At 43.5% G+C, this 26,182-nt stretch overlaps 2 protein-coding genes across 11 annotated transcripts in view; one reads left to right on the forward strand and one right to left on the reverse strand.

Moving 5' to 3' along the window:
• Nucleotides 1–17,301, reverse strand: part of ncor1 (nuclear receptor corepressor 1) — a 235,101-nt gene extending 217,800 nt beyond the window's left edge. For 6 of the 9 annotated variants that reach the window (XM_060912325.1, XM_060912331.1, XM_060912322.1 and 3 more), the window contains exon 1: nucleotides 17,177–17,301. The gene's annotated coding sequence lies outside the window, so the exon portion shown is untranslated. The remainder of the gene's footprint in view (nucleotides 1–17,176) is intronic. The other 3 variants (XM_060912327.1, XM_060912332.1, XM_060912324.1) reach the window with 1 other exon arrangement.
• A 2,760-nt stretch (nucleotides 17,302–20,061) lies between these two features.
• pigl (phosphatidylinositol glycan anchor biosynthesis, class L) overlaps nucleotides 20,062–26,182 on the forward strand; it is a 78,132-nt gene continuing 72,011 nt past the window's right edge. For both annotated transcript variants that reach the window (XM_060912590.1, XM_060912591.1), the window contains exons 1-2: nucleotides 20,062–20,380; nucleotides 23,128–23,227. In XM_060912590.1, the coding sequence (XP_060768573.1) occupies nucleotides 20,068–20,380; nucleotides 23,128–23,227 (413 nt within the window). In that variant the 5' untranslated portion in view covers nucleotides 20,062–20,067. The remainder of the gene's footprint in view (nucleotides 20,381–23,127; nucleotides 23,228–26,182) is intronic.

Genomic DNA, 26,182 nt, shown 5'->3' on the forward strand with positions numbered 1-26,182 from the left:
TGGACCGGAAACAGAACATTTTTTAATAAATGGCCTGAAGAACAAGCCAGCAAGACATCCATTCTCGAGTCTAATGAACGGCATAGCACTGTATTTTAATCAGTTTAATAAAAGCCATCGATTTTTAAGGATTCGGTTATTCTATAGTATTGTTATTTGCGACAGTGTCCATTATGAAAAGTACAATACAAAAAAAAATTGAGCCGACTTGGTGTCTGAGTGTGCAGGCACTTACGGACGCAATTGCAGGGGAGAGCAGGTGCGTCGCAAACTGGTGAACAAATCCGTGTCGTGAAGTGAGAATCAGAGTCAGGTTCGTGCCAAAGGCTGGTCGATGTGCAAACGGGACATCACAGATCAAGAACAGTCTCGGAGTCCGATATGGGGACGCGGAATGATACTTCGCAAAGCATTTGCAGTCCTTAAATAGGCAGAACTGATTGCATGGAACGTGCAACAGGTGTGTTCCCAGTCAATACTCGGGAGAGGGAGGGTGCCGTGGTGCTTGGGAGTTGCAGTCCATGGTGGCCATGCTCGAAGGCTGCCACAAACTCACGCAAACACAAATATCTGAATCTTACAATCGAAAACTGAACGTCTACCCAACAAATGAATCTCCGAAGAGCTGAATATTTGGGTCCAGCCCTACAGATTTGATAAAGCCCTGTCCAGACAGGATTAAATTTACACAGGATCGTGGTGTAATTTCCTGTTTTTCAGAGGCTCCGCCATAATTTTACTTCTGTCTCAAATCCTACATTTCAGCGTTTCTGTTCTTCTTTCTCCAAGAAAAATTGCCTACTGTTTTCCGCCAAACTCTGCAGTCGTCTGTTAATTTTACACCCATCCAGTAGAGCTGGGTGACATGGCCGAAAAAAAAAAAAAACTTTGATTTTTTTCACAAAAAATCCGATTTGAATCGATTTTTTCCCCCCTACTAAAAATCAAACTAAAGATGGCAAAGAAATGGGTCAAAACAAGTTTCTTTATTTTGTTTTCACTTAAACTTCCCCTTTGGGGTTAAAGTGCAACCAGAAACCAAAAAGAAGCCAAAACACAAGCTTGGAGATGAGAACATCACGATAGCATCTGTGACTGCCTTCCACCGCGCCCCATTCTTATCATAAGGTGCACAGTTGGAAAACGTGTCCGGGACGGTTGCTTGCTTTACCGTGGATGGTGCGCTCGTGCTGCGGCTGTGTTCATTCCGCTGGGAGCAGCACTTCTCCCGCTCCGCTGCAGGCTTCTGTTTAAGGGGTTGGAATAAATTCGTCGTGCTGCTTCCTTTGGAAGCAACCGTTTTCAAACACACCTTACAACGAGGGCTTGTTTGGTCTGCGTCCGACGCCGCAAAACCGAACCAATTCCAGATCACGCAGGAAGTTACTCCTTTCTTGGGCACAAGTTGCAGCTTTCCCCCAATCGCTGTCATGTTGTGTGTGTGTGTCTATGGCGAGCGCGCGGAAGGAGGGCGATAGTGTCAGTGCCCGATCCGTCCCTGCTGCCCGATCCATTCTGCACATGTGCAGAGGGGAGCGTCTGGGGCGGAAGTTAAAACTGAGAAAAAAAAACGATTTTCATAAAAACACATCGTCCTTAGCTGTAAATTCGAATTAAACTATAAGATTGATTTATCGCCCAGCTCTACCATTCAGATACATGTCTTATTCTCTATGTAGAGGTCACCTCATGTTAGGAAAAAAAAGCATGTTTGACTGCAGCTACTTGCTTTATTAGGCTACGTTCACAGCGCAGGCAAAAGTCTTATTTCTGCACTGGTGGGGTCAATCTGTACTGCTGGAAAGAAACGAAGAAGCCGTCGCCACTCTGCGAATACAAAGATGGAATACAGCTACGATGGAGGAACAGTGAAGTACGAGACCTCATACAGGTAAGCCATGACCTAAAGGTTAGAGAAGCAGCTTAAAAGAGAACTGAAGTCATTTTTAAACTTGCTTTATTTCTTAATTAACGTGTTATTTAATTACGTTTGCGGTTTTAGTAACCTTATATCGTGACTCGTACTGGCAACTAATTGCAATTAAATATGATACTTATCGGCCTATTCAGTTTTTAGCCATGTTGAATTTAGTTCGTTTGGTCCACGGCAGGCGTCGCTTATCCGCGCGATCTTCACGAGACTTGTGCGAGACTTCGAAACATGAAGCGTCAACCAGGTATCAGTGCCGCCATTTTGAAAACTGTTTTCCAAACAAAATATTGCGCAAAAACGAGTTTAAATGACGATTACTGCCTACTTTTTTCCTGATTGCTATCAAAACAAAAAAAACCCGGCTTGATTACATCAGCATTCGAAAGAGGGCGTGCGCGTCTTTTGACAACCCCTGGGTCTGAAATCGCTCCTTACTCACTATATAGTGAGGACGCCATTTTGTAGTGCTGTCCGAAACCTTAGTGAGGATTATTTACACCCTATATCAGTGGTTCTCAAACTTTTTTCACCAAGTACCACCTCAGAAAATACTTGGCTCTCCAAGTACCACCATAATGACCAACATTAAAATACAGTAGCGTAGTAGGCCTAAGTATTCATTAAAACAAGGCGGAGGTTTTATTTAACAAGTATATTTAATATTGTTGGCCACTGTAACATTACGCACAGTACTTTGAACAGTAACACTGTGTTTAAATATAGGAAAATAAAACACTGTCCTTAAATAATGAATCAAATAAATTGGCCAAATCTGCAACATCTGTAGTCTCATCAAGCTGTATGGTGAAATATCTACTGTTCTTAATGCGCTCAATCAGTGTCTTTTTAACATCGTCAGCCATGTCGTTTATTCTCCTTGACACGGTGTCATTTGAAAGCGGCACCAAGTTTAACTTTCTGGCAGCTTTCTCGCCACACATGATACGTGTCATCTCTTTGGCTAAACACAGCAGTTCCCCCGATTGTGTGCGGCTTACCGGCTCCGGCGATCAGGAGGCTGGCATGATATGAAGCTTCCTGTGCTTTGGCTACGGGTGTACCATAGGACAGAATGGTGGACTTGGACTGCTTCAGTTCATCACGTTTTCGTAAAAAAAAAAATCCATTGGTTTGTCCTTTAGTGCTGTGTGTTTGGTTGTAAGATGCCGTTTGAGATGCGACGGTTTCATGGACTCGTTGCTCAGAACGTCGCTGAATACAACACACTGCGGCCTGGGCAGCTCCTCTGTCCCGCTCCAAATGAATCCCAGTTTTATGTATTTTTCGTCATACTTCCTCCTCACTGGTTTCTGCCGTTTGCTAGCAGTTCTGGGGCTGGTTTTGCCACTGTCGTTAGCATCTGCGCTCGGCTCACACACGTCCTCTTCAGTTCTCCCTCTCTCCTGATCCACGCTCCCATTCGCGGATTTAAGCCACGACAGTAATTTTGTCGTACTCGTCATAATTAGCAAAGCCACCTCCACCTTTTCCCATCACAGCCTAGTCTACCAATGGCGGATAACCGTCTGTCAGCGGAACCGGCGGTAATCCGTACGTACGCTACCTATGGCTACCCAGAAGCACTTGCAAACTTTTTAAAATTATTAACTTAATTTGTATCTCCTTTCATTTTCTTGTCATCGGTTGATAAGATATTTTCATCCATTCGAATATTATTTCACGTTTTATTTTATTAATTTTATTTATATTTAATTAAGTGATTCTTTGTCGTACCACTAGTGGTACACGTACCACAGTTTGAGAATCACTGCCCTATATAATAGTGCACTCAAAGTATCCCACAATGCATCACGAAAAGTAGTGGTCACTAACCAAAGCAATATATCCCATCATGCATTGCAGTCACGCTGAAAGAAATCAAATTAAAAGTCTCAAATTTGATTTAATTAAAGGCAGCGGCAAAGAAGAAAGTATTCGGCCTTGATTTAAAAGAACTGAAAGATGCAGGTACTTTGTATTGATTAATGTGGGAAATGCGCTCAGTATAATATGGATTTATCACAAAAATACATGCATGTGTTTATTATTTTGAAAACCCACCAGCCGGCTGATCTGGCACGTTTTAATTGTGCGACAGTAATGACGTAAATACCAGCGCGATGGACTAGTGTCTGAAAGTGTTTTTTTCATTTTACCAATGAGCTCACTATATAGTCCTCTATATAGTAATTCCCTATATAGGGAGTAGTGAACGAGTGAGCAATTTCGGACACAGGGAGTGTCTTATTGGATGTTACTCTGGATAAGAGCGTCTGCTGAAAGCCTGTAAGTATTTAGCACTGACAGATGTAGTCAAAAGTAGCCCCTGACATCCTGAAATTTCATACGAATTCCTCTTCAGTGACGCAATTATCGTTACGATCCCACCACTCCTGGCTCCGTCTGCACATCCGTACATGCTACGATACAGACATAGCAGTCACTGGTCCACAAAACACCATAAACAAAAACTTGGCTCTCTTTCTCCTCATCTTTGTAATCCTCTCCTCGTGAAATTGCTAGTTTCCACTGCACATCAACTCGAACATGAAACAGTAAACACAGACTTCAGTGGCCTCCATGTTTACCTCCTGATGACAGCGTGCTGCGCGTGACGTCTCTCTTATTGTTCTTTTGTGCAGATCAGATCCGAGCAACAATTCCAAACCGAGCGCTTAGGTTTGCAGTGCGTGTATCAACGACCAACCCCAGATATTGAACGCTTCTCAAATCGTGAAAAGAAGCATGGATGCTTCTCGTATGCTTTGTGATTACTGTCTTGCTGGTCCACCTCTAAATGAAAAAAAAGACCCAGCGTCTGTTCTCTACAGCTTCCTCAAAATCATAAAAAAAACCTTCATTTATTCCGTAATGACGACAAACCGAACCGCTGCAAGATCAGTACATCGTATTATAAGAAAAGCAGCTCAGGATTTACAACCCAAGGTGTCATATCCCCCATTTTGGCATGAATTTTTTTTTTCCAGCGTCAAATGTCTTTCACGTCAACGTTAATAATATGTAAAGATTGTCCGACAGTGAATCGTGCCTTAAAGTGCATATCCTGGACCAATTTCGTGTTTTTTTTTTAATATGAAAAGTATGTCCCTTTACACACTCATCCAGAAGGGTAATTTTGCACAAGGCCATCTGTCTACAGCAGAAAAAAATAAAATAAAACGCGTCTGGAAAAATCCCAAGGGAGTCTGGAGCCAGATTGATCCAGATTCGTGACGTCATGTGCGGAAGCGCCAGCAGGCCGAGAGACAAACACAGGAACACCTAATTTAGAGTATAGTCTCTCTTATTTCTTACCGTGGCAACAATCAACTTGTGAATTGCCGACTTTCTTGGTCTTTTTCTCGGCTCTGCTTGGTCCTCGGCTTCGAGGGCCTCAGTGGACGCGGCACTTCGCCTTCTGTCAGGGGAGACGAACACGGCTGGCTCCTTTGGTGACGCTGACACAAATGGAGACGGTGTTGCTTTGGGCATTCTGACAGATGGAACTGCGTCTTTTTTCAGATCAAGTTGCTTCTTGAAGCCCATTTCCCGCTGCAAATAGTTCTCAAAGTCGTCGGGCTTTATGAAGTGAGCCCCGCATATGATGCTGTGGTCTGTTGCATGTTGCCAGTTTTTCCGGGTGCCTCACACGAAGCGCTCCCATTTCTCTCTCATTGTCCGGTCTTTTGGGAAACGACGAGTACTAATCCCATCAAGATTGGTGTTGCTACACCCTCCTACGATACATCTGTTAACCATTTTAATAATTACATGATAACGTTGAAGAAATTTGCAGAAAACCACCAGGTCGTTTTCTCAAACAAACCAGCGCTGACGTAGGATTCAGAGGGAGGCGTCCCGCACGCGACGTCACGAAAATCAATGTTTCCCGGGAAATCCAAATGCCAAGTTTTTTCAGAGGCGGACCAATTCGCCTCAAATGGCTTGATTTCAACTGAATTTTTCTGGTATTGCGCAAGGTAAAAAAAAAAAAAAAAAAAATGCACAAAATGTGACAGATATTTGACCAAAGTTTAATATAAAATAGGAGAATTATGGCCCTTTTCCACTACCCTTTTTCAGCTCACTTCAGCTCGCTTCAGCCCAACACGGCTCGCGTTTCGACTATCTAAGAACAGCACGACTCAGCTCGCTTCAGCCCTGCTCGGTCCCCAAAACTCGCACGGTTTTGGAGTAGGGCTGAAGCGAGCCAAACTGAGCTGAGTGGGGCTAGGGGCGTGAGCAGACACTCCCCTGTGCACTGATTGGTGAGGAGGAGTGTCCTCACATGCCCACACGCCCCGCGAGCACGCTGGGATCTGTAAACACCGTAAACCCGGAAGAAGGAGAATTACGAATTACGAGAATTATGAAGCCTTATGCGCCTCACCTCATCTATACGCTCTTGCCAGTATCTGTTGGCGTTGTCGGTGACAACAAGCCACAGCACCAAGACCAGCAACACTAACGACTCCATGTTTATTGTTTACTATCCGGGTTGTGAGACTACCGCTTAAAAGGTCACTGATGTCACTGTTTGCGCCCCCTAACGACATAACCTGACGTCCACCCACTTTCGCTAACTCCACCCAATGTGTCCACCCACTTCCAGCCAGCATGGTTCAGCGCGGTTGTAGTCGAAATGCAACCCCAACAGCCCCACTCAGCCCAACTCAGCACGGCACGGCTCAGCCCAACTCAGCCGCATTGGTAGTGGAAAAGCGGCATTACATTGATCTTGCTTCTAAATATACCCAAGATGTGCCCTTTAAACACAAATACATCCAACTGAAATGCAGAAGTCCGTCATAACGACCCACTTATCTGTACAGATGAGAAAAACAATCATGATTTGATCCTGCGAAGTTCTACAAATTAAATGCATTCAAATTTCATACGCATCAATACCGTCTCATGAAACCTGTCTGAGGATTCGTCTCACACCTAATAACGGCAAGGCGACGGAACATGCGTGTTGTGCTCGCAAGAGTAATACGACAGCTAGGACAGCAGACTGGGCCTCGACTGATTAGATTAGATAAAACTTGATTGATCCCTTTGGGAGGGTTCCCTCAGGGAAATTAAGATTCCAGCAGCATCATTACAGATAAACAGAGAAAAATAGAGAAAACTTCTAGATAAATTACAATAAATTAAGTATTTACATATACAAAAGAATAAGATATGGGGAAGAGAGGAAGGGGGAAGAAGTGGGGTTAGGGTAAGTGTGTGTGTGTGGGGGGGGGGGGGGGGGGGAGCAGGAAAGATATTGCACTTTATATTACACATTATACTGCACATTGTCCGGTATTGCTTATTGTTAGGCTAGGCTACTGCTCCTTCCCGTCCTCCTGTTACCCCTCCTCCCCCCCAGAGAGGAGTTGTACAGTCTGATGGCGTGAGGGACAAAGGAGTTTTTGAGTCTGTTTGTCCTGTACTTGGGAAGGAGCATTCTGTCACTGAACAGGCTCCTCTGGTTGCTGATGACGGTGTGCAGAGGGTGACCAGCATCATCCAGGATGTTCAATAGTTTGTCCATAGACCTCTTCTCTGCCACCGTCACCAGAGTCCCCAGCTTCATGCCGACCACAGAGCCGGCCTGCCTGATCAGTTTGTCCAGCCTGGATTTGTCCTTCTTGGATGTGCTGCCCCCCCAGCACACCACGGTGTAAAACAGGACACTGGCGACCACAGACTGATAGAACATCCACAGGAGTTTCCTGCAGATGTTAAAGGACCGCAGCCTCCTAAGGAAGTATAGCCTGCTCTGTCCCTTCCTGTACAAGTGTTTGGTGTTGCAAGTCCAGTCCAGCTTGCTGTCCAGCCACAGCCCGAGGTACTTGTAGTAATCCACAGCCTCCACCTCGACTCCCTCGATCAGAACTGGTCGTTACCTTGGTCTGGACCTCCCAAAGTCAATGACCAACTCCTTGGTCTTCAAGGTGTTGAGCTGCAGATGGTTCCTGTTGCACCACACAGCCAAGTCCCTCACCAGGCTCCTATACTTCTCCTCTCTGTCGTCACTGATACACCCAACGATGGCTGTGTCGTCAGCAAACTTCTGAATGCGACACAGCTCCAAGTTGTGGCAGAAGTCCGCGGTGTACAGGGTGAAGAGAAGAGGGGCCAGCATCGTGCCCTGGGGTGCTCCGGTGCTGCTAATTACAGTGTCAGATGTGATGTCCTTCAGCCTGATGTACTGAGGCCTGTCAGTGAGGTAGCTGGAGATCCAGGTGACCAGGCAGGGGTCCACTCACATCCTGTTCAGTTTGTCCTGAAGCAGTAGGGGCTGGATGGTGTTGAAGGCACTCGAGAAGTCCAAGAAGAGGATCCTCACTGTGGCATTTCCCTTATCCAGATGTGAGTGGGCTCGGTGTAGCAGGTAGAGGATGGCGTCTTCCACACCAACACCTGCCCGGTACGCAAACTGCAGACAGTCCTGGGCATGTTGAACCTGGGGTCTGAGGAAGAGCTGCTCCAATGTCTTCATCAGATGTGAAGTGAGTGCCACCGGTCGGAAGTCATTCAGCTCACTGTGCCGATTCTTTTTGGGAACTGGAACGATACATGATGTCTACCAGAAGGTTGGCACTCTCCCCAGCTGCAGGCTGAGGTTGAAGACGCGTTGGAGTGGTTCACCCAGTTCAGCAGCGCAGGTCTTCAGTAGTCATGGACACACCTTGTCCAGGCCTGCTGCTTTCCTGTGGTGAAGCTTCCTTAGTTGACCTCTGACCTGGTCTGCAGTAATGCATAGAGGAGTCTGTGTTGAGGTGGGGGAGGAGGGGGCTGCTGTGATGACTGTGGGGAGGTGTGTTGAGGGAAGAAGGAGAGATGGCTGCAGTGAGGGAGAGGGTGGGGGGGGACATGGGCTGGTTGAACCGATTGAAGAAGTCATTCAACTCGTTCGCCCTCTCCACTGTCCCCTCAATGACTCTGGTCTTTGTATTGTGGCCTGTGATGGTTTTCACACCTTCCCAGACCTCCCTCATGCTGTTCTCCTTCAGCTTCTGCTCCACCTTTCTCTTGTAGCTGTCCTTAGCTTCCCTTATGCAACGTTTCACCTCCTGCTGTGCTGCTTTCATTGCCTCCCTATCCCTGCTCCTGAAGGCGGCCTTCTTCCTGTTGAGGACAGCTTTGACTTCCTGTGTTACCCATGGCTTGTTATTAGGGTAACACCGTACAGTCTTAGCGGGGGAGACCACGTCTGCACAGAAGTTGAGGTAATCTGTCAGACAGTGTGTCAGCCCCTCTATGTCCTCACAGTGTGGGCTAAGCAGCACATCCCAGTCCATGATGCGTGTAGTGCAGCAGGCGGCTGGATTTAGAACGAGTAGCTGGTGATGTCGTTATCGATGTACAACTGTAAAATTTAAATGTGAGGACCAGATGCAAAACAAAAGGCTGTCATCACCCTGGAGTGAGTTCTATTACAGCAACTCGAAAGCGCCATATGATTAGTTTCATATTTATTCAAAAAAGTACGACGGGTCATGCTTTATCCGTTTGTTACGTGTAACGTCAGCTTAACAACTTGTGCTAGAACACGTTACTCAACAGCGACAGCGTCGCCGCGTCTGTCCTACAAGTCATTCATGAGGAGTCGTTACTATAGAAACAATAATGTTAGAACAAAACGCGCTGATATAAACCTCAGTTTTAAATTACGGACAAACTAAGGTGCGGTTACAGAAAATTAATTACCGCTTTCTGATTGGAGAATTCACAGCGCTATGCTATAAAATAATAATGTCTACTTCCCAGCACACGGATATTATGATGTAGGACGGTTGAGTTCCTCCCAGAGGTGAGCAAAGATGAGAAGGAAATTAAAAACCGATGTATGTTACCATACAACCTTCAAGTGCTGAACAAAGAGCAAACAATAATTCTGATCTCGACCAATACAAGAATAACAAGGGAAAATAATTTGGGTGAAACGTCGTATGGGAAGATTTGTGTCAATCTTGTCCGTTCTCAGCGTTCCAGTAACCTTACTTATCCATATTAACATATCATGATGTGTCTGAAGCTGAATATTGAATGGGTGGGCTCTTTCCCAGTTCCCGAAGCTGAATACATCTCTACTGAGGAATATTTTGGGTTTAAACACCCGTAGGTGAGGCACATCCAGGTAAACATAGTGGGTATGACAATGTAAACCATGACCAACTAACACAATATGAAGAAACACCACTGCAGGTCTAAAGCGAGTACGATTTTCCACATCAACTAGCGCTAAATGCAAAAACGCACTCCATCAGCTCCTGCTTAGTTTCACAAAAGTGCTGAACCATCCTCAACCCCATTTTCACGCATGCTATATTTTACATCCTTGAAACACGGTGTTCAGAAGAAAATGTGTTTTTCTTCTATCGGATGCAAGTAGAAGGATATCTGAGAAACGCTTCAGCACATTTGTTGAATTAAAACCAACTCGGGATTGGTTATGCATGAGTTCTGTAGCTATCGTCTGGTCACATCTCATATTCAAATTATTAGGAAGGGACACTTTCACTCCATGTTCACACTAACCAGCGCCAAGTCACTCGCATTTCTTGTAGACACAAACTGTCCAATGCATTTTTTTTTTAGCTAAGATGAAAAGCTGTAAACGCTTCTAAAACTTGTAAACTAGTGAAATACTAATTCAATAACATTAATCTGGGCGCTCATTTTATGCGTCACATGTTAATGTGCATATCACGGGTAAATTCAGGAGCAAGATCAATGTAATTCTCCTATTTTATATTAAACTTTGGTCAAATACTAGCCTAGTAAACTAGACCCACCCACCTAGCGGCCAAAAATATTTTTGCCTAGCGAGTGGGTCTAGCCTCGCACCATATAAACAAACACCCCGGGCATCAAATCGTGCCCGCCAATCACAACGCAAGGTTTTTGTTTGGATTCTTTGGGCAGGCTTTTGCAGGAGTGACGACAAAGCTGCGCGACGCTGGAGAAAGCACAGCAGGAAAGATGGCTACGGCTAGAGAACAGCGCGCGTTTGACTCCGCTTTGGAATCAGTTTTAGAAGAATTAGACTTGGAGTTTTCGTTGAAACATGAGCAGGAAGAGGCTCTCCGCTCATTCCTTTTCAAGAAGGACGTTTTCGCTGTTTTGCCGACCGGCTATGGCAAAAGTCTGATCTACCAGCTGGCTCCGCTCGTAGCCAAAAGGATGGGGCTAGTTTGTGCAGTACGAAGAATTAATAAACAGCTTTGAAACATTACTTTTTGATTGTTTCTTATTTTCCCGTTATTTTAAATTTAAGGGAAATTATTTCACCAAACACCGCTAAATAAAAACTCTCAAAAACAGTTTAAGCAAACTCTTGAAAAACACTTGGAAAAAAATGCGTATGTTAAGTATGTGGTACAGACTCCAAACTTGTGGTCATTATCTCCAAACTTCTTAATATCTAGAACCTGTTTATTAATTAATTCGCATTTTGAAAAATTATTTATTTCAAGGCCTCCCCCAATGCTTTCTGTCGCTCTGACTACGTCACAGTCACTGTTGCGCTGATTGGTCAGAGCGTTGGCCTATACGCACAGAGACAGTTTGAAAGACAGCGGTTTGTTCCTCCCACCCCCTTCGGAAATGTCTACGGATCGAGGCCAGACTAAATATTCACATTCATGTTCATGTAGCGCATGCTAGACAAAGAGCATCCTGATTGGTTTACAGACATCCCAACCTGCAGACCCCCCCCCCGAAGACGAGATGAAAAGATTTGTCTCGTGCAGAGACTGTACCGCGGTAACCCGGTAATACGCTGAAAGTGAGACAGTGAGAGGGCCACCCAAAAAAAATCTCAACAGATTTACACGATTTGGAAAAATGACTTTTTCAGAACCGAAAAAAAACGGAGCTTCCGGCACATGCCGGAAAACTTGCACCCATGTACACAGGCTGTGCACTGAAACCATGCAAGCTCGCGCAGCCTGCTGGCGCTTCCGCAGGTAACGTCATGAATCTGGCTCCAGACTCCCTTGGGATTTTTCCAGACGCGTTTTATTTTATTTTTTTCTGCTGTAGACAGATGGCCTTGTACAAAATTACCCTTCTGGAGGAGTGTGTAAAAGGGACATACTTTCATATTAAAAAAAAAAAACACGAAATTGGTCCAGAATATGCACTTGAAGCTCTGTACTGGCTTTGCTGGCAGATGAGCAAAGTGTTCTAACTTTACTGGCTCCGTACTCTCACTACAGCAGCAACGTTGTCTTCTTCGTAACATCTCTATACATGTTTAATGACACGCTGTACTGAGTTTTGGCAGCATCAGGTTATATTGGGGTGTTTAGAAATCCAGACGGTATGATTTTCAATACCATCAATAATACGGACACTCTTCTTTTGATTAAACTGATACGGAGAAAGGGGTGATTATGTGGCGTTTTCTGCGACAAAGAGGAGTATCGCTTTTTTTTCAAGCCAGGCTCCCACCCAAACTGATAATCACATCGGTTTTTCTTTGCCTAATTAGACACAAGGTACACCACCACTCTCGCCTTGCTCAAGAGCACTTCAGACAGTCCTGCTGGTCCAGGGAATCGAACCAGCAACCTTTTAATTCCAAAATGGTTTCTCTAACCATTAGGCCATAGTTTCCCCTAGTTGTGCGGTGTTGAAATAAATAAAGGGTTTTTAACTCTTCAACAACTCTGTTTCTGTGGCGCTCAAGTTTCACACTGATGATCCTGTTTACTCTCAAATGATTTTGGAGTTTACACTGCATGACGTCTAATGCTAATGACATCATGCAGTCACAATAATGGCGGGGAAACCACTACAACTTGCGCCAATTACAGCAGCTCCATTGTACCGAATCTGCATGTCTTTGGACTGTGGGGGAAACCGGAGCACCCGGAGGAAACCCACACAGACACGGGGTGTGCCATTCTTGAGGTCTCAAGGCGTTTATAAATGAAAGTGAGGCCATGGTTCTGCGTATATGCTTTAAGCAGCCATTTTAACTGATAGGAAGCTTGGGTTTGTTGCAGGTTGTCGCTGTGTGCAGTTTATTTAATAAACCTGTTAGAAAAATCATAACTATATTATGCTGTGTATCATTACCATGAGTTAACTTGGCAAGCTCGCAGGTTTGACGACTTTTTCCTGACTTCACACCATTTATTTTCCGCGTGTGTATGTGTGCAGCACAGAGTGATGATTTCATAGACGAGTGAGGTTTTCTCCATTCTGTGGAAATTATGCATGACGCTGTAAACCAGCAACTGGTTTCGATGATCATGACGTTACCTGCGGAAGCGCCAGCAGGCTGCGAGAGCTTGCACGGTTTCAGTGCACAGCCTGTGTACATGGGTGCAAGTTTTCCGGCATGTGCCGGAAGCTCCAGTTTTTTAGGTTCTGAAAAAGTCATTTTTCCAAATCGTGTAAATCCGTTGAGATTTTTGCAAACTCCACACAGAAAGGCCCCTGTCGGCCACAAGGTTCGAACCTTGAACCTTCTTGCTTTGAGGCGACAGTGATAACCACTACACCACCGCGCCGCCCAAAACGTCAAGGCGGTATGAAGGTATGAATAAATAGATACCGACCAAGCCAGGCTGAACATGACAAAATAAAATCAAACCACAGTCACGAGTCTTTTTTCCATTTTTCCATGTCAAACAGTAAACAAGAATTAACTGAAGGTCAGAACTAAAAAGTTAGTCAGGAACTGAAGAAATGTCAGACCATGCATGCCATGGGATTGGTCTGAGGGATCATCGAAACCAGTTGCTGGTTTACAGCGTCATGCATAATTTCCACAGAATGGAGAAAACCTTACTCGTCTATGAAATCATTGCTCTGTGCTGCACACATACACACACGGAAAATAAATGGTGTGAAGTCAGGAAAAAGTCGTCAAACCTGCGAGCTTGCCAAGTTAACTCATGGTAATGATACACAGCATAATATAGTTATGATTTTTCTAACAGGCTTGTTAAATAAACTGCACACAGCGACAACCTGCAACAAACTCAAGCTTCCTATGAGTTAAAATGGCTGCTTAAAGCATTTACGCAGAACCATGGCCTCACTTTCGTTTATAAACGCCTTGAGACCTCAAGAATGGCACAGGAATAGTTTTAAGCATTAACAATAAATCTAATATAGTCATTTTTACGACACGATTAAAGTGATTTATATAGGTAGCGGTCTGAGTGAATGACCTTGACGTCCGTAACGTCACCGCAGGAAGTCTATCGGTCTCATCGCCATTTCCGCTATATTAAAACAAGGCGCTGACTGCAACTCCGATCCTCCATTTGGAGCTAATTTATCGCCATGCTACATAGATGTGTTGCTGGCCGGTGCAGCAACACGACAGGAGGCGGATTTACGTTGCATTCACGGCCCAAGAATGCTCAAACTGCAGAGATTTGGATGCGTTTTGCGAGAAGTTCACAGGTACATTGGGCGCCTACAAACTGGTCTCTCCTCTGCACATTTTACTGAAGACTCGTTAGAGACCTCTGATCTGTTGAGGAGCGTCGGCTATACGCCCGTATTGAAAGAGGGTGCAGTACCAACAATTAAAGGAAAAGAAAACTACAAGAAAAGTATTTATTTATTTTTAAAAAGGAAAGCAAGTTCAGTTGCACCAGGTCTCCCGGAGTGTGAGCCAAGGGTTGTTGGTAAAACCCGGGACGGAACGGGACATATCTCTCAGACAGTGACCTCCCCGCAGTTGTTGCTAAAATCAGTGACGTTCCGTCCCGGGTTTTAGTAATTGCCTGAGCCAAGCAGTAATGGCGGAGTATTCAGTATGGAGAAAATGGAGAATGAGTGGACCAGCCATCTGATTTCTCCACTGGATATTGCTGCCATCTCGCCCTTACGTGGAAGAAGCAAACGAACGGAGAACTGAACGAACAACTGGAAGTCAGATTGTTTCAAAACAATCGGCCACAAGATCGGCCTTCAAGAAGCGAGAAGACAGACGGGTAAGCTCCGACTCTCATTTGGATTTTAAAAAATTGTTTATCTGCATTTAGATTAATACATGTAACTTGTATTGTGTGTTTAAGTTACCGGTATAAGATTTAATTTGCTTCAGAACGTGAATGTCTCAGTTCATCTGATTAATTAGATTTACGTTTCATCAGTGAAAATGGATGCATGTACATGTACGTTGCATAAGTTATAACACCCATCCTGTTTTAATGAGTCAACCCACAATCAATGAAGTCAAATCAGTCTTAGTTGAGCAAGTCGTAACGATATTTCTTACATTCACCATAAATTTTTAATTTATATGACTTTGGTCTATAGCGGTCAAAGGCCTCAGCCTTAAAACCGGTTCCCGCTGTGACGTCACGCACTCAGGGCTGGCTGGCTCAGCGGGGCAGCTCGAATCCCAACTTTGCGGTCAATTTTAACTCTCAAAAATATACACGTTATTTACCAGCTGGGAGGTCCATATGGTGAAATACCGTGACCGAGGTCTTGAAAGTACTGAGCGAGGCCCTCTGGGCCGAGGTCACGGTATTTCACCATACGGACCGACCTTAAGCTGGTAAATAATATTTATTTTTTCTTTACCAAATTCTAACAGAAAACGAGAGCGCCTGAAAGGGAAAACCGAGCCGCCATTTTGAATCCTCATTCACGGCTGGAATGCAAATGGCTTCCTCCTCGGTATACAAGTGCACTTCCACGGCAGAAAAAAAAACTACATTTTGGCCTATGTAGTCCCCTATTTATACAAAATTGAGTCATTCAGGATTCAGCCATGTTTTTGCTCGGCGTTAGCAAGTTAGAGGTTTTTAGCTTTCTCCTGAAATGTTTTCTTTTATTTCTTCTTCCTCAGGGTAGTAAAACTCGCTTTCGCTGTGAACACTGTCGTTATCGCTATCCATGCTGTAAAATTAATGCTATTATACTGAGAAATGCGAAAATAAACATTGACAAAAGTTGCTACGATGTTTGTTGTTGTGAACGAGCGAGTCGCCAGAGGTCCGTAACCGGGGTCTGTATTGTAGGATACGGACCCACTCGCCAGCCAATCAGAGCGCAGGATTTGACGGAAACCGGACCGCGAAAAAAATTGTTTATTTCTATTTATACAGCATACAAGAGTCAAGGATGGAGATAGTATCCACTCAGAAATTTATTTAAAGACAAAGGTTCTGTGTATCTGCTTTAACAGGGCAAGGTGGACATGAGGGGCGTGTCCTATTTGCATACTCATGAATATTCGAATGATTTGTCCTCTCTCGTCAAAAGTGCCCTAGCCTAGTGTGCACTTCGAGGTCGTTATTCAAGCTATTTCGTCTCTTTTCTGACCTTCCCAGGACACTACAGGTAGCAATGTGATGTTAAATTCACTTAGAACCAGAAAATGGCTCCGGCATTCAAATCGACGGAGCTCTAACACGCATGCGCAGGAACTGTCATAACACTGGTCAATACTGTATGTTGATGTAATGCTCCTTTAACACAAAACAGGACTAAAACACGGTTTTTCTCTCTTTGCAGAAAATCCGACACTAAACCGGAATGTGCACAGATAACCCACAGAGAAGTGAAAAACTAGCACTTTACTCGCTACAACTCAGAACAGCTCCGTTTATTAATAATAAGCACAAAAGCGGGTCGGGTTGTTCTCACTTCCAGGACTGTAAATAAAAAGACATAAGAAATATCAATCTAGTCTTACGTATTTATTTCGTTCTGCTGCTAACAAGGCGAGCTACAAAACCAATTCACCTTTAAGACATATTTACACAAAATACCCTCAGTCAGCCTTGCTAACCTTGGCTTTATTTCCGTGTCCAAATATCCACCTGTGAGGTTAGTAGCATCATTTAGCAGCCTAGCCTTATCTACATAACATTAGCCGCATTTGCTAACACTAGCCATTGTTAGCCAGCTACCGAACAAGGAAAAGCCATGTTTCAAATGGACCCTCGTGCAAAAATACCTTCACACGGTTTTATTTACACGCTTAAGCAGAAACACCATGGAGGAGAAAAAGATGCTAGAACACAAGACACAGCGAGATAAACCAGGCGTCGCATGACGGTCAGCTCTCAACCGGAACATTTCACCTTTCTGAACCAGGCCGCCATGTTGTCACGGTGAAGCTAACAGGCTAAGCTAACTTCACACTGGAACAGAACTACGCTTACAGTAACCTATATAGAAATATATATATATATATATATATAAAAGCCTCTGTTTTAATAAACAAGCAAAATAAAAATCTACCAAAGATGCCAAAACACTCACCTCATTTCCATGTAAACGCGCCGAACAGATACAAAAAAAAGACAAACTTATGACTAAAATCAGATTTTTATTCCGCCTCAGATAGACTGCGCGAGCGCTGCAGACACTAACTGCTGCACACATAAACCTCAATGGTACTATTTGTCCTGGCAGAACTTAAAAAAAAATTGTGATAAAAATATTTGGTTTTAAAATAACACATGCAAGAAATATATTATTCTGGCAGACTACAATTCAACCGCGTTCGTCTGAACGAATATTAATTCGATACGTTCGAGTCGACATGAAATAGCGGATTAAATTATTTTTATGCAGCAGCCAGGACAATGTGGTGTGACGTTAAAAGGTTCCCCACAGGCGGCTTGACGTTCCTGCAAGCCTTCCCCACCCAAACCTGCCTTAGCTATGTCCAGTGATGTAATTTGATACGTAATTTAAAACGTTTAACAACTTATAAGATTTGCGATTAATGAACTTTTATGAATCAATTAATAAATCATGGGGTTTTTTTATTTATGACGTCAAATATATATATATATATGAGTGATTCCACGCTTATGGGTACTGAAATGGGGACATGAACTTATTTTTAAAAATTCACCTAAAACCATTTCTTTTTTTTACCATCAGGTCACAAAACATGTAATCTTTAATGAATGATATGTTAAAAGATAACTTTAATTTTCTGAGATGTAATAAAAACATTTATATGCCAAAGTCAGAACGTAACAGAAGTGTTGTGGACATATATATTCTCAATTTTAACAATGTAGAATTACTTTTTGAAACATAGGAAGGTGATGTTTTAGCAAATATAATTAATAAACATGTGTAGTAGAATAAACATACACATTCTTTCAATAAGATTAACATGGTATAGAGCTAGATTGTAATTAATTTGTAACAGACGCGAGATGGACAATCGTAACAGAAGTAATGTAACAGACATCATTTTGGAACTCATAGGCTTGACTTTGGCATATAAATATGTTTTTATTACATCTCAGAAAATTAAAGTTATCTTTTAACATATCATTCATTAAAGATTACATGTTTTGTGACCTGATGGTAAAAAAAGAAATGGTTTTAGGTGAATAAGTTCATGTCCCCAATTCAGTACCCATAAGCATGGAATCACTCATATATATATATATATATATATATATATATATATATATATATATGCATACAATTCTAATGCATATTTAGTCACTCTGTTATATATATATATATATATATATATATATATATATATATATACACACACACTTGGGTCACTTTGAAATGTCCTTATTTTTGAAAGAAAAGCACTGTTCTTTTCAATGAAGATCACTTTAAACTAATCAGAAATCCACTCTATACATTGCTAATGTGGTAAATGACTATTCTAGCTGCAAATGTCTGTTTTTGGAGCAATATCTCCATAGGTGTATAGAGGCCCATTTCCAGCAACTCTCACTCCAGTGTTCTAATGGTACAATGTGTTTGCTCATTGCCTCAGAAGGCTAATGGATGATTAGAAAACCCTTGTACAATCATGTCAGCACAGCTGAAAACAGTTGAGCTCTTTAGAGAAGCTATAAAACTGACCTTCCTTTGAGCAGATTGAGTTTCTGGAGCATCACATTAATTTGTGGGGTCGATTAAATGGCCAGAAAAATGTCTTGACTATATTTTCTATTCATTTTACAACTTATGGTGGTAAATAAAAGTATGACTTTTCATGGAAAACACAAAATTGTCTGGGTGACCCCAAACTTTTGAACGGTAGTGTATCTGGGTCTGTCTCAGAAACTGGGTACTGTGGGGGTCCCCCACTAAATATACTCGCAGTCGGTTTTGAATGGTGATGTTGGTTTTAATTTGAAATAAAATGATGAAAGAAAGAAATAATACAGATAAAACAATCTTTGATGTGAATATTCAGAACTTGGCAAAAATTCTGCAAATTTGTTGAAAAATATCTGGGACATGATAAATGGTTGACTACATCGCATTCGCTTAAAAAGGTTGTAGTCCACTGAAAAGTCTACAGTTATCACTGATTGTATTTTAAGTCGTAACTTTATACACCTAAGGATTGGTGCGCTCACAGAATAATCATAACCATAATAAAACATCATGCTGATGGTTTCTGTGAGCATTTAGCATTTATGGAAGGAGCCTCTACAAAGGAAAGGGAAGTCTATGGCTTTTTTTGGCAAATGTTCCAAAAAAACATTCAACGTGACTATAAAAGAATAAAACATACACTACCGTTCAAAAGTTTGGGGTCACTTTGAAATGTCCTTATTTTTGAAAGAAAAGCACTGTTCTTTTCAATGAAGATCACTTTAAACTAATCAGAAATACACTACATACATTGCTAATGTGGTAAATGACTATTCTAGCTGCAAATGTCTGTTTTTGGTGCAATATCTCCATAGGTGTATAGAGGCCCATTTCCAGCAACTCTCACTCCAGTGTTCTAATGGTACAATGTGTTTGCTCATTGCCTCAGAAGGCTAATGGATGATTAGAAAACCCTTGTACAATCATGTCAGCACAGCTGAAAACAGTTTAGCTCTTTAGAGAAGCTATAAAACTGACCTTCCTTTGAGCAGATTGAGTTTCTGGAGCATCACATTAATTTGTGGGGTCGATTAAATGGCCAGAAAAATGTATTGACTATATTTTCTATTCATTTTACAACTTATGGTGGTAAATAAAAGTGTGACTTTTCATGGAAAACACAAAATTGTCTGGGTGACCACAAACTTTTGAACGGTAGTATGAGAAACATGAAGCGTATCATGATCACATAATTTTTCTTTCGCAGAACCAAGAAGGTTCAAAGGAACCTTCAATAAGAGTGAGTTGTTCTACCCGGACTCTTTTGTAAGACGGAAGAGATGCTTGTTTTGCTTTTTGTCACGCTGCTATGTTTCCTTGGTTACCTTATGTGCATAAAACTGATATATAACAGATTTCAACGGTTATGGCCGTCGTTACGGAATAACATTTTTCGTTTTTCGAGTTCTGCTAGAGAAGTAAGCTTTTTGCCGACGCCTGATTTGCCGTGTGAAAATGAGGCGCGCGCGCTTGATCAAGTGCGGGTTCTGCTCGTCACCGCGCATCCTGATGACGAAAGCATGTTTTTTGCGCCAGCGGTTTTAAAACTTACCGAATCAAATGTAGCTGTTTACTTGCTGTGTTTGTCATCAGGTACTGTAAGTCTTCCTTTAATAATCCCATAAGCACGAAAGTGTATAAAGTGCTCTCTTCTTTTTTTTTTTTTTAAGCAGTGATTTGGGGGTTTTGTCCTGTTACCATAGCAACAGGTCAACTGGTATAACATAACGCATTCCCCATCAAAATGTAAGCACACATTCAACATAAGTTAACCGCGTACTCAGCTGCATATTTATTACATATGCACTCTCATTCTTTAGTTCATCTTCAGTATCTGCTGTATTGTGGTGGTGGTGGTGGTTTCAGAACCTGTCCCAGAAACACTGTGAAAGGAAAAGCACAACTTTTATTCATCACACACTTGTGAAATTCCTCTCTGCATTTAACCCATCTGAAGCAGTGAACACACACACCCAGAGCAGTGGGCAGCCATGCTAACAGCGCCCAGGGAGCAGTTGGGAGTTAGGTGCCTCGCTCAAGGGCACCTCAGCCGTCCCATATTAACCTAACTGCATGTCTCTGGGCTGTAGGGGAAACTGGAGCACCTGGAGGAAACCCACACAGACACGGGGAGAACATGCAAACTCCACACAGAAAGGCCCTCGCCAGCTGCTGGGCTTGAACCCAGAACCTTCTTGCTGTGAGGCGACAGTGCTAAGCACTTACACCACCATGCACACCCATTCACACGCACATTGGCATTCAAGGTGCAATGTGTCAAAGCCAATTCATCTATCAGCATGTTTTTTTGGCAGAGATGGAAGTAAACAGAATAAAACACGTATTTTTTTTTTTTTAAAGGGTGGTACGGTGGTGTAGTGGTTAGCACTGTCGCCTCACAGCAAGAAGGTTCTGGGTTCGAGTCCAGTGGCTGACGAGGGCCTTTCTGTACAGAGTTTGCATGTTCTCCCTGTGTCTGCGTGGGTTCCCTCCGGGTGCTCCGGTTTCCCCCACAGTCCAAAGACATGCAGTTAGGTTAACATGGGGCGGCCTTAGGCTGAAGTGCCCTTGAGCAAGGTACCGAACCCCCAACTGCTCCCCGGGCGCTGTACTATGCTGCCCACTGCTCTGGGTGTGTGTGCGTGTGTTCACTGCTTCAGATGGGTTAAATGCAGAGGATGTATTTCACTGTGTGCATGTGATAAATAAAGGCTTCTTCTTCTTCAATCATGTAAACCTGCTGTAGATGACAATTGGTATGCACATTCAACAAAAGACAGGGGCCACCCCAGGTCCGCCACTGATCCAATATTATTTTGCTGATGGATGATTCAGGGTCGTCTCAATGGAAAATCTCTGACTCCAATAATCAGCCAGTACATTCTTGTGGACATTTGAAGAATGAGCCTAATATATGGCCATAAAATAGATCTGTACTGAGTTAGTATGTGGATTTATTTTTATTTTTTTATACTACTAAAGATGTCCCTAGATGCAAAGACATAAAGTTGTCAGGAAATGCACAAAGTATTTAAAAACTTCAGCAAGCTCACTGTATCTGAGATACTCATACCCCTGTCTGCTATGTCAGGCCCTGTCCACACGGCAACGGATTCAGGTGAATCCGATAAAATTTTTTATCGTTTCGGCCTGGCGTCCACACGGCACCGGCGTTTTGGGTGCCCCAAAACGATATTTTTTGAGAACAGTTTCCAGAGTGGAAAAATCTGGCAACGGCGCCGTTGCGAAGTCGTCTGGATGAGTAGAACAGATTTGTTTACGATGACGTCACAACCACATGACTAGAAGAAGGGGTTTATGCGCATGCGTCCTACTTCTTCTATTGTTCTGGTGTCTCCGATGGGACCGTCTTACAGCGCACGTAGAGGTGTGGCATGTGTATTGCATCATTTTCAGCAAGCGTTGCGTTGCCATATGCACCTGATATTTTACTGATCCGTTGCCCATGTGGACGCGATATTTTTTTTACTCGCTAAAAAAAAAATCTCGTTGTCGTTGTCGTGTGGATGTAGCCTCAAGGCCTCTGCATGCTCTTGTGACAAGGCTTTCGCAGATAGCTTTTCGCAGACAGTTGTAATTTATCGTTGAGCGGGGAGTAATAGGCGTGCGCGATGTTATTCACCGCCACAACGCAAGGGGGCGCGAAATCGCTAGGAGTAGTTGGTGGGTGTGGTTAGTGGAGTGTTTATCCTCCGGTTACTTATAATGACTAGAACTGGAGTCGTATAGATGTACGTACTTCCTCACTTCCTCGATCAACCGCTCTTCGTGCTGCTCCATCTTCGCTCGTGTTTTTAAAAATGGCGGTCGTGAAAACAAACCAAACCGGGAAAGTAGGGAAGCGGAAGTGCGTGTACAGCGGATGTAGAGTGGACCAATCAGAGCCCTCTTGTCTGCGACGCTGTCTGCGAGGCTTCTGCGGTGGTCACAATTTTTGGGAGGTGCGCGCAGAGCGTCTGCGACGGTGGGGGGGGCTACGCAGACGCCATCTGCGAGGACTGGGTTGTCAGCATAAATTGGCCTTCAGTGTCAGTGCTGTACTGAGATCAGTCCACCACCTGAATAACATATGGTCCCGAACATGTTCCCTTTGCACTGAGAAATAAACAGTGGGAACTTGATACTATAATCATTTCAGCATTTACTATACAGCACTCATGCTGCACTCGCGCAGCAATTTTACAGCTGCAAAGCGACGACATAAGCGTACTCGATTAACAAAAGTAGCAGCTGAGTGCATTACAATATGATTTCATTGCACTAAGGATGTATTATGTAACACAGGAATGACGTTATCTCCATATGTCTGTCATATTTAGGGAATTACTACAATCAAGGGGCCCAGCGTAAAGAGGAACTGCTAGGCAGCTGTGCAGTTTTGGGAATTCCAGCTAACCGAGTCACAATTATCGACAACATGTAAGAGCAACAACATTCTCCTGAGGTGCTAACATGCATGGTTTAGCTGTAGCATTGACACTTTTTTTTTTTTTTCAAGTGACCCTAGGAGATGTTAAAACAATGGTCAGATCTTGAATAAAATTGAACAGAAGGCAAATTCGCTGAAGAGGTGAGGAATCAGGATGTGAAAGAAATGCATTTGCAGTTCTTGTAGACTTTCACTTCATGCCAATTTTAGTGAAGTGAAATTTGTTTGAAGAAAATATAAGGAAAATATCATCAGCGGAACGAACCAAAATGTATTTGATTGTTTTCCAGCAATACAGTGGCAAGATCTGACGTAATATCAATAATTCTTTTTGTTTGTTTTACATTATCACATAATGTTTTTTTACTGAATGGTGTAGTGGTTAGCACTGTCGCCTCACAGCAAGAAGGTCCGGGTTCGAGGCCCGTGGCCGGTGAGGGCCTTTCTGTGTGGAGTTTCCATGTTCTCCCCATGTCCGTGTGGGTTTCCTCCGGGTGCTCCGGTTTCCTCCACAGTCCAAAGACATGCAGGTTAGGTTAACTGGTGACTCTAAATTGAGCGTAGGTGTGAATGTGAGTGTGAATGGTTGTCTGTGTCTATGTGTCAGCCCTGTGATGACCTGGCGACTTGTCCAGGGTGTACCCCGCCTTTCGCCCGTAGTCAGCTGGGATAGGCTCCAGCTTGCCTGCGACCCTGTAGGACAGGATAAGCAGCTACAGATAATGGATGGATGGATGGTATAGTGCATATTAAATTTCCATTCATTCCATTAAAGGTGCAATAGTTGTTTTTTTTTTTTTAAACTTGCATGTAGAAATAATATACTGTACAGGCTTTCGTCTAAACCGGGGAACAGGGGCGCTGCGCCCTCTTACTCTCGGCGTGCGCCCTCTTACCGAAATGCCGATTGAACCCCAAGTCACACTTGGGCCATGCACTTATATGCTACTGCACAACATGCAATCTTTCTCACAACGATCTTTTCTCCGTGAAAACATCCCAGCAACACCACGTGACAATGTGTCTGATCATCAAATACGTTATAATTACTCCAAAAATATTCCAATCATAGCAGATACACCGCCAGACGGTGCAAAAACAATCCGAATTGGCGTTTTCCAGACTGAGGCGCCATGTTGTTTAGTTGTTTACTTGTCGCGGCTGCTCTCGCGAGATTTGACATGGGTTACATACAAGGTCAGCTGACTTGTAGAGCGAGATTTCTCGAGACTGAATGACCCTTCACCCACCGGCGCGGGAGCTTTTGACAGAAGTAGTTCGCGAGTTGTTTTTGTTGACACTTGGGCATTTAAAGATGTCATCCCGCGGCACGAAATGGAAGAAAGCCAAAGACTGTCCGGGACAGAAGATGATTACTTCTTTCTTTTTCAATGTTGACAGACAATTTGTTACAATTTCCCTCTCAGATAGCCTCAGAATGTCCCATTGGAGCCTCAATTTTTCAAAGGCTTCGCACGGCGGAGGGGGGGGATGGACAACCGGCACCATCTCCTCCCCCCCCCCCCGCTTCGCTCCCTCACCATGGTGAGCGCCCTCATACTAAATTTTTCTAGAAAAAACCCTGCTGCATGTAGAACATGATTGATTTTTAATCTATGCGTTAAGCTGTGGCCTGAGAAAAGTTTATGAAGTCACTGAGAAAACCGATTTGGAAAACTGACATCCTTTCAGGAATGCTTGTTTGTGTTTGGATGTGCTCCTGGAAGTCATTTTATACACTCTATATGGGCCACCTAAGATCTTGGGGATGGAACTTCATCAACATTCAAATGTTGAACCCACTTACCAGTTTAATTTTTATGATCTTGAGGGGGCGGCACGGTGGTGTAGGGGTTAGCACTGTCGCCTCACAGCAAGAAGGTCCTGGGTTCGAGCCCAGCGGCTGACGAGGGCCTTTCTGTGTGGAGTTTGCATGTTCTCTCTGTGTCCACGTGGGTTTCCTCCGAGTGCTCCGGTTTCCCCTACGGTCTGTGAATGGTTGTCTGTGTCTATGTGTCAGCCCTGTGATGACCTGGTGACTTGTCCAGGGTGTACCCTGCCTCTCGCCCATAGTCAGCTGGGATAGGCTCCAGCTTGCCTGTGACCCTGTAGGACAGGATAAGCGGCTACAGATAATGGATGGATCTTGGGGGGGGGAGACTAATCTTACTTAATGCACCTTTAATACTTGTTGCTAGCATGCAATTTTATTCTATGCAACAAAAAGGATGTACAGATCTGTCTCATGTTGGTGATTTTGGGCTTTCCCAGACGGATGTGAAAGAAACTTGGCAATATCTTGAATCGTGGTTCCAAAATGGATGGTCATTCATCACACTGTGAGAGAGGTTCAAATATGATTGTTGTCACCGTCTTGCAACCAATGATAGCCTGGGATACAATTCTGAGTCCTCCCGCAACAGGATCTGGTCTTCCCAGGCAGTCTCCCGTCCCAGTACTACTCAGCTCTTGAGGCACAGGGGTACGGTGCCGATCTCTGTTTCAGTAGCCATTGGCCTCTCACCTATTATATATAGCTAGGGTTACAGTGGGGGGGGCTAGTCTTCTGGTACCCGCAAAAGTTTGACTCCTTGTTCGCAGCGTGCCTTGCTAGATGGCAGTAGGTACAGTTTTGATGAGGCCATTTATTAAAAAATGTTCTGTTTCCGGTCCACCAGCCGGGTGAGTGCTGTTTGTGCGGTTGAAATTTTTTTTTTTTTAACGCCGGTTTTTCGACATTTTTTTCAGGTTCGTAAATCTAAAATCGAACTTGACATTTACGCATTCCCAGGGCTTTCTACTAAGGCTCATACTAGCCAGCCATGACAAATAAGTAGCCGGGGGGGAGAGTAAACACAAAATAAACTCCTGTGCACGCAGTTCCCAGGATTAAATGTATTTTCCACAGACCATTTATTTATTCACTTTACTCAAATACAAAGTAA

The sequence above is a fragment of the Neoarius graeffei genome, chromosome 28, assembly GCF_027579695.1.
Source record: "Neoarius graeffei isolate fNeoGra1 chromosome 28, fNeoGra1.pri, whole genome shotgun sequence".
Taxonomy (NCBI): Eukaryota; Metazoa; Chordata; class Actinopteri; order Siluriformes; family Ariidae; genus Neoarius; species Neoarius graeffei.